The 23,791-nt window shown below is 44.5% G+C and overlaps 1 protein-coding gene across 1 annotated transcript in view; it reads left to right on the top strand.

Annotated features, from left to right (window-relative positions):
• LOC310823815 (lissencephaly-1 homolog A-like) overlaps positions 1–23,791 on the top strand; it is a gene marked incomplete at both ends in the record, with an annotated part of 57,011 nt that overhangs the window by 5,724 nt on the left and 27,496 nt on the right. The window contains 6 exon segments of the mRNA XM_083696683.1: positions 15,655–15,739; positions 19,971–20,045; positions 20,289–20,495; positions 21,786–21,942; positions 21,945–21,953; positions 22,676–22,778. Coding sequence (XP_083552809.1) covers positions 15,655–15,739; positions 19,971–20,045; positions 20,289–20,495; positions 21,786–21,942; positions 21,945–21,953; positions 22,676–22,778 — 636 coding nt within the window.

The following is a 23,791-nucleotide window of genomic DNA, read 5'->3' as shown; positions in this document are numbered from 1 at the left end:
CACCACTGGCATCAACCTCTAACTTGAACGGCCTGGAGAGGTCTGGCGCCGCGAGCACAGGGGAGTGGCTTAACAAAGACTTCACATTGTCAAAAGCACTTTGACATTCAGGAGTCCACACAAACCCTACCTTCGGACTTAGTATTGTGGTCAACGGATGAACTATGGTGGAAAAGTTTCGACAGAAACTCCTATAATATCCTGCCATGCCTAAAAATCTGCGAAGAGCTCTCCTAGTGGTGGGAGCTGGATACTCTGATATAGCAGAGACTTTTTCCTCCACAGGCCGCACCTGACCTTGACCTACCTGTCTGCCTAAATAAGTGACACTGGCTTTTCCAAACTCACACTTTGCTAGATTCACTGTGAGGGATGCGTCAGCAAGCCGAGTGAACACTTGCTCCAAAACTTTTATGTGCTCCTCCCAAGTAGACGTTGTGACGACCGCCGGGGTGTGCGGGCGCGTCACGGACCCAAACACAGTGTAATCAGAGAGGTCCACACCAGAATTACAGTCAACAATATTTATTCGATTAGCGGGGAGAGGGAAATGATAGAGAGAGGGTGGGGGTGAGAAGGCGTCGTGTCGTTCAAGGGCCTCGCAGGAGATCCGTCCTTCGGGAAGATAGCAGGGGGTTCGGTACACGGTGGGTGGTCCTCTTACGTTCCAGGTCGGGGCGGCAGCGGGGTAGTCAGACAGGCGAAGGTTGGCAACGTAGCGGGCTCTCAGTCGTTCTCGGGGTCGGGCTTCAAAGGGGGCTCTCCTATGGTCAGGGATCAAACACAGGACAACGGTGACTTGGCTTACTCTTTCTCTCATCAACTGCTCCGTGGTTCGCCGTAGCAACTCCTCTCCACTGGGTGCTCCGTTGGCTCCTTTTGTACGGTCTCTGCTGCTCCTGCTGATGCCCTTCAGCTGTGCCTTGATTATCAGGAACTCCATGTATGGGCATACGGTGATTATCTCCACGGGTTGCAGCTGTGGCCCCTTGGGGCGCAGGAACTCCATACATGGTCCTGCCACAGACAACACGGGGCAAGAGAGGGACAGCAGAAACAGAGCGAGGCGAGATATATACTCCATTTACCACCGTCCCACACTCGCGCATGGGCTTAGGCACGGGGCGGGTGCCACAACGTGTACACAATCAGATCGTCAAGGTAAGCATTACAGTTAGGCACTCCTGCCAAAACTGTATTCACCAACCTCTGAAAGGTAGCGGGAGCGTTGCACATCCCAAAAGCCATGACCGTGTACTGTAAAAAATAATCAGGGGTTACAAATGCGGAAATTTGAGAAGCGCGTTCAGTTAAGGGTACTTGCCAGTAACCTTTGAGCAGGTCTAATTTGCTAACAAATTTGGCCGTGCCCAAGTTGTCAACGCAATCTTCCATCCGCGGGAGTGGGTAAGAATCAGGAACCGTAACGGCATTTACTTTGCGAAAATCCGTTATAAAACGAGGAGAACCATCAGGTTTAGTCTCTAACAGACACGGAGAACTCCAGGAGCTAGAGCTATGTATGGCTAAGCCATGTTGCAACAGGTACTCTGCTTCCTTTTTCATCAATGCCCGTTTAACCGGGTTAACACGATAAGGATGCTGTTTAATGGGTTTCACATCCTTAACATCAATATCATGTTGAACAACGGTGGTTTGAGTGGGAACATCTCCAACTATACAACGGAAACGCCTTATCAATTCCATCACCTCTACTTGCTGCTCAGTTGACAAGTGAATTAATTGTTGTGGCAACACCTTCAACATCTCAGAATTCACCAACCGACTACTCTGATTTGATGAGTGACGTGCCATAAGGTCCTCTTCAGACACATGCGAACTCTCTGCTACGAGTAACGCACAATTCACCGGGACAATAGGTTTTGGGACAACTTGACCTGTCTCCTTACCTGCTCCTAACTCCTCTCTGGAGTAATAACGTTTCAACATATTTATATGACAGACGCGAGTACCTCGCCGTCTCTTAGGTGTGCTAATCACATAATCTGTGTCACTAAGACACTCACGAATGTCGTAAGGACCAGAGAATTTCGCTGACAGGGCAGAACCAGAGATAGGTAGTAAAGCCAGAACTTTATCACCGATCTGAAAACGTCTGGGAACAGCAGAGCGATCGTAATGACGCTTCATCACAGTTTGTGACCTGGCTAGAGCCTCTTTGGCATTGGCATGATGCAAACGCTCACGAAACTGACTAACATGATCTAACACATTCCGTTCAGCAGCGGAGTCGGCCGACAAAAATCGCTCTTGCAGTGACTTAAGCGGACCGCGAGGTGTGTGGCCAAAGACAAGCTCCGCAGGACTGAATCCTAGGGATTCTTGGACAGCTTCACGGGCTGCAAATAACATGAATGGCACACCCTCATCCCAACTCTTTCCATCTTCCAAACAGTACTTTCGGAGCATAGCTTTTAACGTCTGATGCCACCGTTCTAAGGCACCCTGACTTTCAGGATGGTAGGCACTGGAAACGATGTGATGTACATCTAAAATTTTCAGTACCTGCTTGAACAGTTTGGACTGGAAATTTGTGCCTTGGTCAGATTGGATCACACGGGGTAGGCCAAATGTAGAAAAGAATTTGGTTAAGGCCTTCACCACTGAACTAGCGGTTATGTTGCGCACTGGGACAGCTTCTGGGAAACGAGTGGCTGCGCACATAACGGTGATCAAGTATTGATTTCCACTTTTGGTTCTGGGCAAAGGACCAACACAATCAACTATTACCCTTTCAAACGGCTCTCCTATGGCAGGTATGGGATGCAACGGGACGGGGGGAATAGGTTGATTCGGCTTCCCTGCCAGCTGGCATATGTGGCAACAGCGACAGTATCTCGCTACATCAGATTTTAACCCTGGCCAAAAGAAATGCCTTAGGATCATCTGATTTTGGTAATACCCAAATGTCCTGACCACTGACTTTCATGAGCTACCGATAAAACATGTTGCCGGTACTCAGCGGGAACAACTACTTGAAAGACAGAATTCCATTCACCACCATCAACTACGGAAGGAGACCATTGACGAACCAAATCACCCTTATCAAGTAAATAGACAACCTTTTTCTCTTTTTCACTGTTGACACTCACCACTTCTGAGAAATATTTCGATAACGTAGGGTCAGCCCCCTGCGCAGCGCGCAGACGCTCACGGGTCACTGGAAGGGACGGGTTGAGATTAGCAGAGCGCACTGACTCTGTAACGTTCTCCCCAGGAGAAACTGAAACACCCTCCATCTCACCCTCTCCTGAAAATGCTCGCATTAACACACTGTCAGCAAGATAAACATCACTATGCTCAACCTGCTTTCTACGCGATTGTGCGCGAGTAACTGCACACAAAGGAAACAGCTCTGAGTGAGGCGGTTCCACCTCACATAATTCGCTAAATTGCGGCGAGTCTAGTACTTCTAGAGTAGGAGTTACCTTACCCCCAGCTATATCATTTCCCATCAAAAGTGTGATACCACTAATAGGCAGCGCTGGACACACAGCGACAGGAAAGAAACCTGTAACTAGCTCTGATTTTATATGTACTCTATGTACGGGCCGAGGGATATAACCCATCTCAATCCCACGCAACATTGCGCCATAGCCACACGCAGACTGTTCTGTAAACGGCAAGGCACTGGACAGAATTACAGAGTGCGAACCACCGGTGTCTCTTAAAATACGCACCGGGCGCTGATCGTGAGCTTCGCCTGTCAGTGAAACTAATCCCTCAAATATAAATGGTTTAAAACATTTATCCACGTCGGTAGCAGTAGACTCCGTGTTAAAACATGACTCTACCTTGACCAATCCAACGCCCTTTGGATGTGATACCCTCTGAGAAGATTGCTGCTCTTTGTTTTTAAGAAGTATGCAATTTGAAATCACATGTCCAGATTTATGACAATAAAAACACTCCCTATCTTCTTTCTTTGGATTGTGTGTCTTAAAGGAAGAAGTGTGCACAGCCAGAGCAGGACGAGACTTTTCAGCAGAGACTGACGGGAAAACAGTCTTATGAGTCAGTATATACTCGTCGGCCAGCACGGAAGCAGAAGAAAGTGAATTTACTTTTTGTTCGTTCAAATAAACAACAATACGGTCTGGCAAGCACTGTTTAAATTCTTCTAAAAGAATTAACTCCCTCAGTGCAATATAATCAGTAGCCTTGCACGCACTGCTCCACTTGTCAAAAAGAGTTCCCTTTTCCCTAGCGAACTCAGCGAAGGTCTGTGTCGGGGCTTTTCTAAGATTTCTAAATTTCAGTCTATAAGCTTCCGGCACTAATTCATAGGCACGCAAAATAGCGGCTTTTACTTGCTCATAATCTAAACTATGCTCAATGGGAAGCGCAGTTACTGCCTCCTGAGCTTTACCAGAGAGTTTGCATTGCAGTAACAGGGCCCAAACTTCAACTGGCCAATTCAATGCGGAAGCGATGCGTTCAAACGCACTAAAATAGGAATCCACTTCGGTCTCTTTAAATTGTGGAACTAATACAATATGTTTGCTGACATAGAAAGATTGGTGGGGTGAAGTGGTGGAGTAGGTCGACATGTGTGCAGCCTGGCTCTCCCTCTGGGACTCAAGCTCCAACTGCCGTATTCTCACAGCTTTTTCTACTTCAATTTTTGTCAATTCCAGCTCGTGCCGTCTGGCCTCGGCTCTTTCCTGGGCCTCTAAGGTTCTCGTCTCTGCCCTTTCCTGGGCCTCCATCTGGAGACAAGCAAGATGCATCTTCTGCCTCTCCATGTCTCCGAGGGACCCAGTACTGGCAATTGGTGAAGGATCAAATTGAGGCAAGGTGATATCCCCTTCTTTGCGTAACGGGGTTTTAAACAGCTCACCTTCCACTGTAAAAGGATCAGTTTTGGGCTTGGTCTGACCTGCCGCCGCACCAGCCTCCAACTCAGGCACCTCTCCCTGAGCCAGCACAAGACCCTTTTCCACCAATTCCTCCATGATTAGCGCTTTTAACTCCTTTTTAACTATTCGTTTGGGAAATTGGAGACCAAAGTGGGTTGCTATTTGGACTAACTCGTCTTTTCTACAATCATCGATTTGCTCGATGGTAGGCTTGGTCATGAACTGTTCTATTTCAAATGAGGCCATCTCTAAAAGACAACTCAACTCCTAGCCACTAACAACTTTGTTGGGTCCAGGAAAATCTTTTAACAGATTTAAGATGGATATGATCCCGGACGAGCCCCCACTTATGTTACGACCCTAGCTCGTTAGGGAAAAGAGAAGCAACATAAACCCGATGGTGTGGGTAATTATTAAAGTTATTTATTAACAGGGAAATTGTACTGTCTTTTAGATCCCCCAAAACTACAACAAAAGGAGGCAAATTCCCTATGGGCGCAGGGGAAATCAAAGAAACAAATAAACAATAATCACAAAAGAAAACTGGACTCCAAAAAGAGTGAGTCCTTGCTCCTATCTGAGCTTAAAATAAAAGTAAACACCAATAAACCAAAACCTCACTAACTAAACAACAATCTCAAACAAAAGTACATAAACCCACAGTCGCCCCTAGCCCTAGTGTTTCTAACATGAATAAACTACGTGACAAGGTGAAGTTGTGTAAATCAGTGACTAATAATAATAAAGTGAAAATACTGTTACCTGTTCCTCAAGCTAAACCTCCTCAAAATCACACTCACAGCAACCAGTATCCCTAAATGGATAATCACTATTACTCTAAACAAGATCGAACAATACACACAAGGGTGGTGAGCTAGCACAGCTCCAGAACAGTGACTCAGTAGGCTTTTATAGTCCATGTGGCTTGGGCTGATTGGTGGAATGGATTGATCATCCAGGAAGTGGGCGGAGCCTTCGGACCATGGACCATATGGAGCCTGCTGCACAACATTCAGGAAACAAACACAGAACACACACAACAACAAACACAGACCCGGGCGGAGTGTAGCTGCGACCGTCACACTAGCTAGGCCACTCCATGACCTTAGTGTGCTTCTTCTTGAGCCACTCCTTTGTTGCCTTGGCTGTATGTTTTGGGTCATTGTCATGCTGGAAGACCCATCCTCAGTGCTCTGGCTGAGGGAAGGAGGTTCTCGTCCAAGATCTTATGGTACATGGCCCCGTCCATTGGCCCCTCAATGCAGTGAAGTCGTCCTGTACCCTTAGCAGAGAAACAACCCCAAAGCATAATGTTTCCACCTCCGTGTTTGACGGTGGGGATGGTGTTCTTGGGATTGTAGCATTCAGCATTTCTCTCCCTCCAAACACGAAGAGTCGAATTTATGCCAAAGAGTTCAATTTTGGTCTCATCTGACCACATCACCTTCTCCCAAGCCTTCTCTGAATCATTTAGGTGTTCATTGGCAAACTTCAGATGGGCCTGTACATGTGCCTTCTTGAGCAGGGGGACCTTGCGGGCACTGCAGGATTTGTGTGTTAACAATGGTTTTCTTGGTGACTGTGGTCCCAGCTGCCTTGAGATCATTACCAAGCTCCTCCTGTGTAGTTCTGGGCTGATCCCTCACCCTTCTCATGATCATCCTTACCCCACGAGGCAAGATCTTGCATGGAGCTCCAGGCCGAGGGCGATTGATGGTTATTTTGTATTTCTTCCATTTTCTAATAATTGCACCAACAGTTGTCTCCTTTTCACCAAGCTTCTTACTGATGGTCTTGGAGCCCATTCCAGCCTTGTGCAGGTCTACAACTCTTACCCTGATGTCCTTTGAATATTCTTTGGTCTTGCCCATGGTGGTGGAGAGGTTGGAATGGAAGAGATTGATTCTATTGACAGGTGTCTTTTATACCCATAACAAGCAGAGATTAGGAGTACTTTTCCTAAAGTGACAGGACTAATCTGTGTGCCTCATGGGCATATAACTGGTCTGTATGAGCCAGAATTCTTGCTGGTTTGTAGGGGATCAAATACTTATTTCCTTCGATCAAATGCAAATTAATTTATAACTTTATATAATGTGTTTTTTCTGGACTTCTTTGTTGATATTCTGTCTCTATTTGTTAAAATAAAAGTACCATAAAAATTATAGAACGCTCATTTCTTTGTAATCGGGCAAACTAACAAAATCAGCAGGGGATCAAATAATTATTTCCCCCACTGTATAATGAGAATAAAATTGTGTCTAAAATGGAGCCTTGTGACACACCACAAGTTCACTTGGGCTGAAGAAGAGGCACACTTTCCTAGATCAACAGAGAACTGTTTGCCTGAGAGGTAGGACTAGAACCATTTTAAGGCGGTGTCTGTAATCCCTCCACAATATCTAAAGCGGTTTATTAAAATGGTACGATCGATTGTATCGAAGGCCGCGCTAAGATGAAGGCAAATTAAAATGGAACACTGACCTGAATCAGCTGCTTGTTTGTGACTAAGTAGAGCAGTTTCAGTGCTATGACAGGCAAAAACCAGATTGGAACTTTTCAAATAAAACATTTCTTTCCAGATAGCTTGTCAGTTCATTATAGACAACCTTCTCTAAAACTTTGGATAAAAAGGCGAGTTTAGAAATGGGTCTAAAATTGCTTAAAACCGATGGGTCCAGACTTGGCTTTTTAAGAAGTGTTTGGACAAGAGCATCCTTAAAGTAAGGTGGTACTGAGCCAGTGGTCAGGGAGCTATTAATAATAGCCAAAATGCTGGGGCAGACTGTTTCCATTACTTCCTTTAGTAGTCTAGTAGGGACAATATCTAGGGGACAAGAAGAGGATGATACAAATTGGAGGCAAACCTGGATTCATTTGTTCCTGTATCAGATGAAACCCTTTCAAGATTGTAAGTAACAGTCAGGTAATGTATGGGAGAGGTGAACTGGTGAACAAACTATGAAAACAATCTAACAGATCAACAGTCTGATGGGAGGGAACGGGAGCTGTTGAAGTAGCAATACTGTTCGAAAAGGCCTCTGAAAATGCACTGGCTGTAGCAGAGTTAAGGAAGCGAGAGCGAACAGGAATATTCTGGACACATGAATATCGTTTGTCTCTATCATCATTAATAGTAAGATGGGAGGACATCACTAGGTCAAGAGTGTGACCTTTCAGGTGTTGGGATCTCTTACAGACTGAACAAGATAAAATGATTCAATGAGGTTAATGAAAGCAGAGGCAAGTGCATTTGAGGGCCAACAAACATGGACATTAAAATCCCCTAATATACTTTGGGCATGATGAGAATCAACAGCTCAGAACTCCCTATTCACTTTTGGAGGTCTGTACACTACACTAAGACACAAAGCAACTGGACTCAGTGTTTTTTTAGCTGTATTTTTTGCGCATTTTGACATGAATACACCAGTCTGGTTTTGTTTATACAATCCAGCGCCAAGCTGTTCAAAAATTACTGTTCTTGATTCATTACAGCTAAAACAATGGGCATGATTTCTTTGCTGTCCAGCCACACACACACAAATGGATCTTGTTCCTCTCCCCTCTGTCCCAAATTTTGTGTTCTAACTGTCAGATACTGGCAAATAGCTCTTCAGGGCATGTTTGTTAAAGCTTCTATAATTTGCCTGTGCTTTGTGAAGGCCAGTCTAATCGTGCATGAGGAGGGTTTGTTTGTCTGAGTGATGCAAGACATACCATAGAGGAACAGTTCCCAAACTTGGGATCAGGACCCTGATTTCAAATTTAAAAAAATAAATCTTAGATGTACCAGAAACATCTGTCAAGCCAATTTTCCAAGCCTGGTTCCCTGAAATAGGGGGGACTATGTATACAAATGGTTGTTATTTCTAAATGATGAAACCAATATGAAAAAAAAAACACAGCTGAATTAAACAGGAGAATCTCAAGCTAAAAGAAGACAAAATGCTTCCTCTTTGTGGTGATGACACGTGGAGCTTTTGTCTGCCACAGAGAAACATTGTGTGCAGCAATCTGATAAGACACTTCTCACTTATTAGAAGACTATGCCTATACACATACACACTCTCTCTCTCTCTCCATCTCTTTCTGATAGCTTCGGTGGCACGGTTGAACAAGGCTGTAGTTGTGTTTCTGCATGAAACGAGAAATCAGCAAATCAACTGGTTGAGAGTAGTGTGTGGGTGAAGGAGGTTTTTACCCCCTTTTTTTCGCCAACGGCAAAAGTCACCACATCTAATGTTCCCCCGTTTATTCCCAACGAGGACATTGAGCGTGAGTCGGTGCGATTTGGAATGTTGGCAGCTCAATCAAGATGGTAACTTTTACTTGGTTGTAAAAAGGAATCACTCAAACATGACATTTTCGGTGGCAGGTCTTTATATTTTTTAGACCCGCCGGATCAAACCCTGGATGTGAATTTTCAATGTAACTGAGGGAAAATCGTACATGGTGTACGTGAGCACTGGTAGTTTGCGTTGTTTTGAATCTGGGGATTTTGGACATAAGCGGCATGCGTGTCCACATAAAAACTGGGCTGAGGAGTGCACTGGCTCCAGCTCGGTCGGAGCAGGAGAAGGAGATTGATTGGTAGGTGACCAGACCCAACCGGAGGACGCTACGCCCAGTACTAGTGGCCCCGGCAACCCAGAGGGGGTTCAGCAACAGGTAAGCGCTGTTTCAGTTGGTTTGGGGGTAGAATGGTTGTGAGGAAGTGAGTAGGGTGTGGGGAGAGGATTCGGGTAGGGGGAGAGGAGAGTACGGTGTCTGTGTCGGGAGAGGATTCGCTGCCAGCAAGCAGTGTACAGACAGAGGCCCCTGTAAGTGAGAATCTTCCAGTAGTGGAGCGCGTGGAGCCTGCTGTAGTTCCCGACAAGGTGGGGGAGGAGGCCACACCGGGGCCGAGCTATGAGAGCGTTGTAGTTGAGCCGGAGGAGGTAGCGGCAGAAGGCGGTGTAAGGAAAAATCATTCAAGTCTGATCTTAATAAAATAAGTTATCTTTATTTAAGGTAAACAATTGATACAGTATCATTGTTGTCTCCAGCCCATCTGCTCAGTATTGACACCTAAGCCAGCAGTCTCATTCATAACATTGAGACATTCGTCTCCACCTATAGAAACGGGATGTATATCCTATAGACCCTGGAATGGTATGCATGTATTCTAAGGACCAAGGTGACAGGCCAAGTGGTCTGGACCGATAATTATAATCCGAAAGGTAATTGTGACTGCTCTCTTTCGTAGGGGGTGAGTGCCAAGGTGGCAATCAGGATGTCTTCTCCTTGGTGCCAAGGTGGAAAGTGTATTTATGGTGCAGACGGATCTGTTACAGTGGTGAGGAGGTGGAGATGGGAAGCTATCAGATGTATCTGGTGTGTTTGGCATTGATAGTCAGATTAGTTATACTCGCTGCAGGACATAAATGAGTTTTTAGATGAAACGTTTGGTAAGAGTGTGAAAGTTCAGGACTTTTTTCCAGATGTGAATACGTTTGTGGAGTCCATGCAGACAATCCAGAGAATTCACAGTTATGAGGAGGTTAGTGAAAGAAAGCGCTTCAGGCTGAAGAAGGTTTTAACGGCTATTCGGCAGACTATTGTGACTGGGAAACATACTGGGAAAAGGACTAGGAAGAACAGAGCTGCCCATAGTAAAAAGTAAAAATGAATAAGTCACATGGGATGTTTTTCTCTACGGTTTCTGCCCTTTTTGTGTTTTCTCTTCCTCTTTTTATTTATTTTTAAAACATTTTTTTTAAATATAAATCTCTTTCTTATGGAGTGTCTGAGTGTGGGGTCTTTAAACATTAATCGTGGGAGAGAGAGAGGACTAAGAGGGCAGTGGCATATGAGGCCATCGGACAGAAGAAAATGAGTCTAGGGTTTTTGCAGGAAACCCTCAGTGACTGATAATGAGACGGTCTGTGGTATGGAATGGAAGGGGGAGTACTCTCTTAGCCATGGGAAGAGGCGACTGTTACTGGTACAGGCTGAAATACAGGGGTTCAAGATTTTGTTTATTAATGCGTATTGTGGTGGAAGTCTAGGATTTACCACTCTGTACTTTAGCTCTTCGGAGGTAAGAATCAAGAAACAAATCCTGAGTAGCCACAATATCTGAGTCCGGTATTTATTGCTTGCAAACAAGAGACAAGAGCGTAACAGCAACCCAGCGTAGATCCGGGGTTCCGTTCAGTGCAAGTCTAAAGAGACAATGATCAGGTTTGTCTTTTATACAGTTTGAACATAATGGGAGTCGCCGCCAAATCTATCGGCTGATGGGCTTGTGCTTACGTGAGAAAGGGCGGGAGAGAATGAACAATGGGGAGACTCTCTCACTGATCAGTCAGCGCTTTCTTACTGATTAATCGGCGTTCAACATTTCACACCTATCGGGAAGGATGCGCCTGTCCCCCCATTATTGCTCTCTCTCACCACTCCGTCCGAAACTACCGCTGTTCACATGGTAATTATACAATGCTTCTTAGAACAATGGCTATAGAACTTTAGAGGTGTGGCAAGAGAAAATGTAATCACAGTAGTTACACAAGTTGTATCAGTCATATGAAAGTGTATAACCTGAAAATAGTTATATGAATGTATTTTCCATAACAGTATGCTCCTAATAGGGGGGCTGACAGGGCGGCCCTGTTTGAGAAGCTGGGGCAGGCTCTACAGCAGAATGATAGGAATATGTGGATGGTGATGAGAGGAGATTGGAACTGTACCACTGATTTTTACAAAGGATAGGAATGGGGAGGAACCTCATCCTTGGTCTGGGGAGGCTTTAGCACAGGTAATGAGGAAATATTAGTTGTTTGATTTGTAGAGAGGTTCATCAGTCAGCCAGACAATACACTTGGGTTAAAGTGTCAGATGGTCGGGTGCAGCGAGGTTAGACAAGGTGTATGTCATTATGGCAAGCTCCAATAGGGTTGTGGATTCCTATATCTTTCCAAATGTTTTTTTCAGATCACCATATTGTTGCTTAATGTCAAGTTACTGCAGGATGTTTCTTTTTGTGACCGGTTTTGTTGGTTTTGGGGAAAATGGAAAGAAAATAAGGATCGGTTTACAAATCTGAAGCATTGGTGGGAGGTGTGGGGAAGACTAAACTTCTGGGTTTTTGCCAGCAGTACTCAGCACATACAACAGCCATGGTTAGGAGTACCATATGCCAACTGGAGCGAGATCAGCGACATTGAATGTGGCCTGATTAACCACAATGACTCCAGGCTACAGGGCCTGCTGAGGGCTAAAAGGGCGGAGCTTGGCACTTTTCTGCTGGACCAGGTTAAAGGTGCACTCATTAGAGCATGCATCTCTATGCAAAAAGATATGGATGCTCCAACTGTATTTTTTGTTTTTTTCCGAAGACTGCACAGTGGAAGCAGATGTTTCACCTTCGCCTGCCAACAGGAGCAATAACGATAGAGAAATTAAATTAGGAGGCTTACTATGGAGTTTTATTCAGATTTACAGTGCCTTTGGAAAGCATTCAGACCCCTTCACTTTTTCCACATTTTGTTGTGTTATAGACTCTAAATTAAAAGAATTTGCCATCAATCCACACAATACCCCAGAATGACACAGCGAAAACACATTTTTAGAAATTTCAGTAAATTTATTAAAATTGAAATACAGAAATACCTCATGTACAGAAGTATTCAGGCCCTTTGCTATGACACTAGCTAAAATGCAAAACTGTCATCAACAAATCTCTCTAAGTTGAATTGAGTCCATCTTAATGCAAGGATAATAGTTAATGTAATTTTGGAATTAATATGTTTTGTTTTTATAGGGTCTCTGATTTGCATAGGAATCAATTACACACTGTGTGGATCAGGTTGTCATTGCAAACTGAGCAAATGAAGAGGAACAAAACTGCTCAGGAATGCGACCCTGGGGAGACATACAAAAATGGTGGAGAGGAAAAAGCACAGTCGATGGGACAATCAGTCACTCTACAAAATAGTCTATAACCAAGTGGCCAAAAAGAATCCCTTTATGGAAAAGAATCTCGTATCCATAATTGTGTTTGCAAAAATGAATTAAAGTGATAAAGCAAAGAAAGTGGCTGGAAAAGTGTTTTATTTGGTTTTAGTACAAAGCATTACCGTAATTTCCGGACTATAAGCCGCTACTTTTTTCCCACGCTTTGAACCTCGCGGCTTAAACAATGACGCGGCTAATTTATGGATTTTTCCCGCTTTCACAAGCTTCATGCCGCCAAAAAACTGAGCAAAAAACACATTGTGTGACGGTGCTCAGTTTTTTGGCGGCATGAAGCTTTCATTAGACCAATGAAATTGCCGAACGGGTTAAGGTGAAACAATGTAACTGTTTAGATTAAATCGAGCGCGCTCAAACTTCCCATCATTCTGATTACGGTAGTCATTTTGAAAGCCAAAACAATCGCCACCGCAATGAAGTTTGAGGATTTTAGAGGTGGACCATCGTGGTGTCTCAGATTTATGATACGTAAAGGCCTGTCCATCAGGGTACGGATGAGTCTGTGTCAGCAGCTCCCTCCCGACTACGAGGAAAAAGTTTCAAACTTCCGCAAATTCACTGATGCAAAGATAGCGGAGCATTCCATCGGCCCGCACGACATCATAAATATGGATGAGGTCGGTAGGCTTGGTAGGCTACTGTTTACCGCTAATTTTTTATTTTTGTTACAAGCCGTGTTTCGTTAAAGCCTGTGTAAAGTTCATTTGTTTCAATGTACCGGTAGGCACCTGCGGCTTATAGACATGTGCGGCTTATTTATGTTCAAAATAATTATTTTTTAAAAATTCAGTGGGTGCAGCTTATATTCAGGTGCGCTTAATAGTCCGGAAATTACGGTAAGTTTGGTGCAAATCCAGCACATGTAATGCAGTTTCCGCACCATCTCTTGTGTGAAGAATAGTGGTAGCTGCATCAAGTTATGGGTATGTTTGTCACTGGCAGGGACTGGGGAGTTTGTCAGGATCAAGACAAAATTAATCTACACAGTGTGTAATTGATTCCTATGCAAATCAGAGTCCTGATAAAAACCAATATATTAATTCCAAAATTACATGAACTATTATCCTTGCATTAAGATGGACTCAATTCCCCTTATTGAGTGATTTGTTGATGACATTTTAGCTATTTTTAACAGTGTCATAGCAAATGGTCTGAATACTTCTGTACATGAGTTATTACTGTATTTCAATTTTAATAAATTTACTGACATTTCTAAAAACGTGTTTTCGCTTTGTCATTGTGCGGTATTGTATGTGGATTGATGGCAAATTCTTTTCATTTAACCCACTTTAATTTGAGTCTATAACACAACAAAATGTGGAAAAAGTGAAGGGGTCTGAATACCACTGTATAGGCACTGTATATGGGGATAGTGGTAGTGACCAGCAGAGCATGCAGGAGATTCTAAGAGACCTGCCTAAACTCAGGCCTAAGCAGAGTGGGGGCCTGGATGCGGACCTCAATTTGCAGGACTTAACATCTGCTGTCCAGCAGCTCTCTTCAGGCCGTGCACCTGGGATCGATGGCCTTCCGGCATAGTTTTATAACTAAGTTTTATGCTGATGTTTATATTTTATCTATTAGAAGAAGAAGAAGACTCTTTGTTTGGCCATGCAATCAATTCTCAACAATTGTAGGAATTTGACACGTGCACACACCCCCCCCCCCCCCCCCCCCCCAGACAACACACACACGATAAACCTCTCATAGAGAAGCGCACCACTGATCTACAGTGAGGGATTATTCACGGGGCCATCTCTACTAACCAACATGTGGCGCACCTTAACCCAATGGTGGGGAGGGAATGTCCGTTTTTGTCACCAGGAGGAGACCTTGGAGCATCTGGTGTTTAGCTGTGCTATGCTAGAGGAGTTGTTTGGCGTGCTGAGGGGGTGGTGTGCTGGGCTTGGGAGTGCCTTCTCGAGGAACCTGTTTGTTGCAGGGCCAGGTACTTGGTTCAGAGTAGGAGGAGGGTTTGCCTGCTTAATTATGTTATAGGCCAGGCTAAGCTAGCCATTTGGAAGAGCCGGAAGAACATGATGGCAGCAAGGCGATGGGTTGAGTTGTGGGTATTACAAGCTGATAAACAATCTGCCTGAGTTTGATGCTGTCTGGGGGACTGGAGGCGTGCTGTTTTGCATTGACGGGGAGGGGGGGGGGGGGCTAGTGCTGAATTTTGTTTTCTAGTATGTCGAGTAGGTCGACTCATTGTTTTAAATATCATGTAATTGTGGTAATGCAGTTTCTGTATTGACTGGTGTCAGTAAAGGCTTTTTAGAAGAACAAAAACACACAAGAAGGTTGGGACCCTCTGACGGCTAGCCCCCCTTGAACTTTGACCCCCCTTATCAATCCTTTTATGATGAGCCATTATGCTCAAATTCCTATTTCCATCATTCCCACTATAAATTAATTTAGACATCAACGGATTCGACTGAATGACTCCGGTCTACCTGTCTGTCTGCAAGTGTTTCTCGACTGTACTTCTCATTTTCTCCATCAGCTCATAAGGAGTCATTCCTTCCATTATTTGCCCACAGCAACAAAAGCAAATTTTTGTTGTGCGTGTGTTTTCTCTCAAATTATACATGTAATTCACGTGTTAAATAAAGTCCTTTGTTTGACATTTCTCAGACATTTTTTGTCTTTTTGATTTTCCTTCAACAGCAGAATCCCTGACTCAAACCTTTCACTTTGTACTTAAGATGCTATCTTGTCTATCAAGAGAACTAATTGCCATATCTTTTGTCTGTTTCAGAAATCGAGCGATAGGCAATTACCTTCGTTCCAATGGCTATGAAGAAGCATATTCCGTTTTCAAGAAGGAGGCGGAATTGGATATAGTGAGTTGTCTGGTGAACTCCCCACCACACACACAAATCAATCAGCCCAATTTACCCAGACAATATGTCTTGATTTTCAATTCCTATTCCTTTTAATTGGTGCACATACAAGTCACATGCTAATTGAGGGGGGTCTGCCATTATGTCCTTATGCTTAATGCAACATTTACCATTTTGCTTAGTCAGTAGAGAGCTTTTATGAAGTAAATTCTCTCTGTCTTTCTGTTTCTCACTCTCGCACACAAAGACACAACACCCCACTGATGGACTGGCAGGTGTGTGTACTCTAACTGATTGGGTGTGTTAACCCATCGGCAGAGGGTCTGGACAGATGGTAGATCAGACCACAACAGCCGATCTCCAAACAGCATTCCTCATTCTCTCTCTCTCCTCTTACGGACGCAGTGCCATGACCCCTTTCATCCGCCTCCCCTCCTTTTTATCGCTCTCAGCATGTAGAGAGGCAGCAGCTCTTGGACACCTGATTTTCCAACTGAGCGGTTTCTGCCAAGGAGTAGCCTGCTCCCCACACCTCAACATTGTCTCTTGTTTTCATAAGAGGAGAGAAAAGAGGTGTGAAATCAGACCACTAAGCTAATTTTCTCCCCCACTGAAATGAAGGCGGGCTGTCAATCTCAATACTTTATGATGATAATACCATTGCGGTGTACCAATGCATAATTCACCCTGCGCAAGCGTGTGCGTGAAGGAGAGCCCCCGCTCTCCTCTGGTGTTTTGAATGGGGCTGATTAGCGTGGTAGACAGTTAAAGGCAGGTGTGGGGCTCATCTGCAGGTGCCTGTCTTTGTCATTTTACCTCAGACAGGTGGGAGTGGGCTCCATATGCCTCATGTCTCTCTACCACATTCCTACCTGTCTGCCCAGATGGCCACTGTTTCAGGTTTATTCATTAATCTTTGTTTACCATATACAGTGCCTATAGAAAGTCATCATACCCCTTTGAAATAGTTACTATATTTGTCATACAGCCTGAAATCAAAACCCATTAAAAAAAAAAAACGTTTTCCAGCTTTATGTACAAATTTAGCCATACAACATCAAACTAATGAAAAAAAAAGGCGACAGTTCTGAAAATTTATAAAAAATAAAAAACAATAATAACAGGGTTGGAAAAGTCATCAGTCCCCTGATTTAATACTTTGTAGAGCCACCTTTTGCTGCAATTACAGCCATCAATCTGTTTGGATATGTCTCTACTAGCTTTGCACACCTAGATTGGAGAATATTTGCCCATTCTTCCTTGCAAAATTGTTCGAGTTCAGTCAAATTCTGTGGTGAGCGGCGATGGACTGCTCTCTTCAAGTCCATCCACAGACTTTCTTTCCGATTTAAGTCAGGGCTCTGACTTGGCCACTCAAGGACATTCACCTTTCTATCCTTAAGGCACTGCGTTGTTCTTTTGGTGGTATGTTTAGGATCGTTGTCGTGTTGGAAGGTGAATGACCTGCCCATCTTCAGCTGTCTAGCAGAGGGACGCAGGTTGTCCTCAAGCATTTGGGTGTACTTGGCAGCATCCATTTTCCCTTCAATCCTGACCAATTGCCCAGTCCCCGCTGAAGAGAAACATCCCCACAACATAATGTTGCCACCACCATGCTTCACAGTAGGTATATGATGTGTTTTGGGTGGTGTGCTGTGTTTGGTTTTCGCCAAACATAGCGCTTGGAGTTCAGTCCAAAAAGTTCAATCTTAGTCTCGTCTGACCATAAAACCTTTTTCCACATGGCAACAGAATCTTCCAGGTGTGTTTTTGCATACCACAAACGAGACTGAGTGTGGCACTTTTTCAGAAAAGGCTTCTTTCTTGCTACCTTGCCATACAGGCCAGCTTTGTGTAAAGCTTGTGAGATTGTTGTCACATGCACAGACAGACCAGTCCCAGCCATAAAGACTTGTAAGTCCTTCAAAGTTGCCTTTGGCCTCTTGGGAGCTTCTCTGATCAATGTCCTCCTGGCTCGGTCATCCAGTTTGGACGGACGGCCTGATCGAGCCATACGCCTTCCACTTCTTAATGATGCTCTGAACGGTACTCAGAGGGATAGCTAAAGCCTTCAAAACCTTTTTGTAGCCTTCACTTAGCTTGTGCCTTCCTACAACTTTATCCTGGAGGCCTTTTGAAACTACTTTTCCAACCATGGTGAATTCTTTGCAGAACCATGCACTTCTAGTAGTGGAATCCTCAAGAAACAGCTGGTTTTATTCTGAAGTCATCAAAACCACTACAATTGATGTCAGATGGGGGGTAATTAGCCTGGTGTTTGATCTGGAAGTTGATTGGTTGCACCTGAGCAAGTTTATAATGGTATACTACAAGGGGCTGATCACTTAATCAAACCAGGTATTTCACTAATTAATTTGTAATAATTGTCCAGAATTTTTTATTTTTTTATTTTCACTTTGATGATGAGGGTTATCATGTGTACATACAGCTCAAAAAAGTTAGATTTGATTTATTTTAATTTCCAGGGTGTAATGTGACAAAAGGTAAAGATTTCACAGGGTATGATGACTTTCTATAGGCACTGTATACACTCACCAAACACTTTATTAGGAACACTATACTAATACTGGGTAGGGCCCTCGTTTGCTCTCAAAACAGCCTCAATTATTCGTGGCATTGATTCCACAAGATGTTGGAAACATTCCTTTGAGATTCTCTTCCATGATGACATGATTGCATCACGCAATTCCTGCAGATTTTTCAGGTGCACTTTCAAGCTGTGAATCTCCCGTTCTACCACATCCCAAAGGTGTTCTATTGGATTCAGATCCGGTGACTGGGAAGGCCACTGAAGAACACTGAACTCATTGTCATGTTCATGAAACCAGTTTTAGATGACTTTTGCTTTGTGACATGGTGCATCATGCTGGAAGTAGCCATTAGAAGATGGGTAAATTGTGGCCATGAAGGGTTGCACATGGTCAGCAACAATACTCAAATAGGCTGTGGCATTCAAGCGATGATTGATTGGTATTTACGGGCCCAAAGTGTGCCAAGAAAACATTCCCCACACCATTACACCACCTCCACCATGAGAAGGTGTACAGGTGTTCCTAATAAAGTGTTTGGTGAGTGTATATCTACAAACCTCTGGATTTGTAAATCCAGTACTTTTAACTGCTTTCAAATAACCCCAGCCTGTACATAGGTCACCAGAAGCCTTTTGTAGAATGGACGCCACACCCTCTGACTCCGTTCTTCAGTTCAGTTAACTTTGCTCAGCCAGCCCAGCAATACTGTTTGTGCCACTGTAAACCTTCCTTGTCTGCCGGAGATTAGTCTGTGTGAGGGAGATTAGGACGAGATGTGTGTGGGTTACAGCTAACCTCCCATCTGACCCATGCCATGCCGTCCATTGTTTGGCTGAAGAGGTTGTGACGGCCGCCGGGGTGTGCGGGCGCGTCACGGACCCAAACACAGTGTAAGCAGAGAGGTCCACACCAGAATTATAATCAAAAATATTTATTCGGTTAGCGGGGAGAGGGAAATGATAGAGAGAGGGTGGGGGTGAGAAGGCGTCGTGTCGTGAAGATAGCAGGGGGGTTCGGTACACGGTGGGTGGTCCTCTTACGTTCCAGGTCGGGGCGGCAGCGGGGTAGTCAGACAGGCGAAGGTTGGCAACGTAGCGGGCTCTCGGACGTTCTCGGGGTCGGGCTTCAAAGGGGGCTCTCCTATGGTCAGGGATCATACACTGGACAATGGTGACTTGGCTTATTCTCTCTCTCATCAACTGCTCCTTGGTTCGCCGTAGCAACTCTCCTCCACTGGGTGCTCCGTTGGCTCCTTTTGTACGGTCTCTGCTGCTCCTGCTGATGCCCTTCAGCTGTGCCTTGACGAGCAGGAACTCCATGTATGGGCATACGGTGATTATCTCCACGGGTTGCAGCTGTGGCCCCTTGGGGCGCAGGAACTCCATACATGGTCCTGCCAAAGACAACACGGGGCAAGAGAGGGACAGCAGAAACAAAGCGAGGCGAGATATACACTCCATTTACCACCTTCCCACACTCGCGCATGGGCTTAGGCACGGGGCGGGCGCCACAAGGTGTAAATCTCATTGCCGATTACTGTACCTAAAGACTCTGCATGCAACCCCAGCTGGCTCCCAGGCCTCCCCTAGGCCTCGCTGATTTCAACTAAGATGACTGCTTTTATTGTTTTTTGTCAGGTTTTTACAGATTGCCTGTTTTTCTTTTTTTTTTGCCACCAGAATGAAGAATTGGATAAGAAGTATGCTGGCCTTTTGGAAAAGAAATGGACCTCAGTCATCAGATTACAGAATAAGGTTTATAGCTCGTTGTTTGTTTTGTGAGATGCTACTAGGGGTCTCTCGTCAGTCCTGCTAGTCTTGTGCATGGCTCATGACTCTTGAAGCTTTTCATCAGTCACCAATCATACACTTAATGTACATTCAATGTGACAGTACAAAAATCTCAATGTTTGGAAATAGGACAGTGCAAAAAGCATTTGCAATGCTCACTATGTTGGTTAATTGTCAAAGCTAAACAATTAGTTTTGTCTTCTGTAGGTGATGGAGCTGGAGTCAAAGCTAAACGAGGCGAAAGAGGAGATCACTCTGGGTGGACCCATCGCGCAGAAGCGCGACCCCAAAGAGTGGATCCCGCGCCCGCCGGAGAGATACGCGCTGAGCGGCCACCGCAGCCCTGTCACTCGTGTCATCTTCCATCCTGTCTTCAGCGTCATGGTGTCCGCCTCTGAAGACGCCACTATAAAGGTGAATAGAACACTCTACGAGAGTGTGTACATACGTCACAAACCCCCTGACTGAAACGTAACTGGAAACACCTTGTCACGTCTGGTGTCATGACTCTAAGAAAACTGCTCGTTCTTCTTCGATATGTTCTCACTGATAGAATGCAATGATAGCCAGACAAAAGAGAGTTGGACCAGTAGCTAACCAACAGTATAAATAAATGGCCAACTGCTCCGACTCCTTCTTTACTAGGCACCGTAACACTGTCATCAACTTGATGAGCTGTCTTGCTTTGTTTATATTCTTTGGTTTGTAACATGTACACTAACACGTTGTATATTACCTTTAACTATTTTCTTCTTTGTTTGGGTTGTAGTGACCTTTTTTTCTATTTCCCTTTAGAAAGAGGATGAGAATGGAAAAAAAAAACAAGTGAAGAGAAACTATGTAAAAAGATGCAGTGTTTTTAGCCCTGCGCTCCCAAGGCAATGAGCTCCTTCTTTTTTTATTCATGCAGCACGTCAGCCTGTCTCTCGCTCGCTCTCTTTCCCCCTCTCTCTCTCTCATGCTTTTGCTCCTTCTCTCTCTCCCTTGCTCTTGCTCCCTGTCTCTCGTCTTGCTTGCTCTCTCTCTCCCCCGAATGCCAGCTCTCTCTCTCCCTTCCCTTATTCCCTGCTCTGCCTTTTGCAAACGTGGCAGATCTGTGCAGAACCACTTTTTTAAAATATATAAAACCTTACCTTGAGCTCTCCACCTTGGCAGGATGCAAATCAGCAGGTTTTTTGAGTAGTGATTCACCGCCCTCTGGCTCTGCATGGTGGTAAAAGACACTGTCCCTTAGCCCAATAGGTCATTTTAAACAAGGCAAAACAGCTTGAGATCCAATGTTGGCTAGTGTCACTAAGCCAGACCTTTTTTTAAATTATTTTATTTTTATAGATTATAGAAAATAAATAGATGGTTAGAAAATAGATTGAATGCTCACCTGCGAAATGCTGGCTCCCATGTTTTCATTTTGTGCAATGCGTGCACATCGGTTTCTAAACAGTAGCATGGGTGGATGAGTTGGAGCCGACAGCAAAAACGTTTAGAGGTATGTAGACTTTGACGGCACTTTTTACGACCTGCTCCCCCAGAATCTGGTTTGGTCTGCCCAAAACCCATCACCCCCCCATTCCAAGTACAAATCCCATTGTAAAAATCACACAATAGCCCAGCCCAAGATGTTCAACATCTCCTCTGTCACAAATGTGATTTCCAACAGCAGAGTTTCTCTCTCTCTCTCTTCCCCCCCCCCCCCCCATCCCACAGGTGTGGGACTATGAGACGGGGGACTTTGAGTGTACACTGAAGGGCCACACGGACTCTGTGCAGGACATCTCCTTTGACCAGATGGGCAAGCTGCTGGCCTCGTGCTCTGCAGACATGACCATCAAGCTGTGGGACTTCCAGGGCTTCGAGTGCATCAGGACATGCATGGTGAGTCCCTGGACCGGGGTGGAGAGAATGAGTGTGTGTTTTAGGCAGAGTTTCGATTGGGGGGGATCACTGAGATGTGTTTTGCCACAAATTGCTACTCATTATCCCGTTTTATATTGTACTAATCCCCCCACACACATGTAAATTCAAACATTTTCAGTATGTGCGCAACAGATTTCCAATCCTATTATTCTGGGTGTAATTTACACTGGGTGTAGTTTACACTCTGTCCTCAAGCCAACAGGCTGTGTTCACACTGTGAAAAAAGAAGGGGAGGGCTGGGACTTTTTATTCATTCAGCGTTCATTCTCTCTCTCTCATGCTTTTGCTTTTGCTCTCTCTCTCTTCGTCCTCCTCTCATGCCCCCTCTCCCTTCTGCTTAGCCCTCTTTTGTACTACCCTTCCCTCTCTCCTTCCTCTCCCTTTCACTTCCATCCTTTTTCCTCCTCCTCTTCCCATCTCTCTCTCATCCTACCCACCCCCCCCAACATTTAAGCTTTCCTTCCAGAGCCAATTACCGTTTCCTCATCTGTTTAGCAGATTACATATGGCTACCCTCTCTGTAATTAGCTGCCTCTTCTTCTTCTTAGAACAAAGCCGCCCATGGCAAATTGGCTGTCTCACATCATTTAATTGGCTAATTTGCCCAAAACCCTCTTCTCATAGCACGTTTAGTTCTGAGGAGTCTTTATCAAGAGTTATCATTTTATTTTGTTCTCCAGGACACGACCATAATGTTTCATCCATAGCCATCATGCCCAATGGAGATAACATAGTATCTGCTTCAAGGGACAAAACCATTAAGATGTGGGAGGTGGCAACAGGGTAAGTCCACTCCCACAGTACACCTTTTATACTTTCAAGCTGATCATGTATTGTTCAGCTATGTTACGTAGCTAGCTACACCAGTGGAGGCTTGTGGAGGCAGAAATCGTAAGACGGGCTCATTGATACCATTCCTTATTCTGTTCCAGCCATTACAATTAGCCCGTCCTCAGATTTCTGCCTCCACTGACTCCAATGTAGCATTACTGTAGATCTCTACTCTGTGTGCGCATGTTAGTTACCTCTACCCTACTCTGACTGAACAATGCATTGTTTATTGTACATTTCATAGTCATCGTAACCAACCCTGAGACACATGCATATACAGTTAGGTCCAGAAATATTTGGACAGTGACACAATTTTCATAATTTTGGCTCTGTACGCCACCACAATGGATTTGAAATGAAACAATCGAGATGCAACTGAAGGGCAGACTTTCAGCTTTAAATCAAGGTGTTGAACAAAAATATTGTATGAAACGTTTATGAATTGCAACCATTTTTATACACAGCCCCCCATTTTCAGGGGCTCAAATGTAATTGGACAAATTAACATAATCATAAATAAAATGTTCATTTTTAATACTTTGTTGAGAATCCTTTGCAAGCAATGACTGCCTGAAGTTTGGAACCCATGGACATCACAAAATGCTGGGTTTCCTCCTTTGTGATGCTTTGCCAGGCCTTTACTGCAGCTGTCTTCAGTTGTTGTTTGTTCGTCTGTCTTTCTGCCTTTAGTTTTGTCTTCAGTAAGTGAAATGCATGCTCGATCGGGTTGAGAACAGATGATTGACTCGGCCATTGCAGAATATTCCACTTGTTTCCCTTAAAAAAACTCCTGGGTTGCTTTCGCAGTATGTTTTGGGTCATTGTCCATCTGTACTCTGAAGCGCCGTCCAATCAACTTCGCTGAATTTGGCTGAATCTGAGCAGACAGTATATCCTTAAACACTACAGAATTAATCCGGCTGCTTCTGTCACATCATCAATAAACACTAGTGACCCAGTGCCAT

The sequence above is a fragment of the Argentina silus genome (assembly GCF_951799395.1).
Source record: "Argentina silus genome assembly, chromosome: Y".
Lineage (NCBI taxonomy): Eukaryota > Metazoa > Chordata > Actinopteri > Argentiniformes > Argentinidae > Argentina > Argentina silus.
This window is presented reverse-complemented; position numbering and strand designations above follow the sequence as displayed.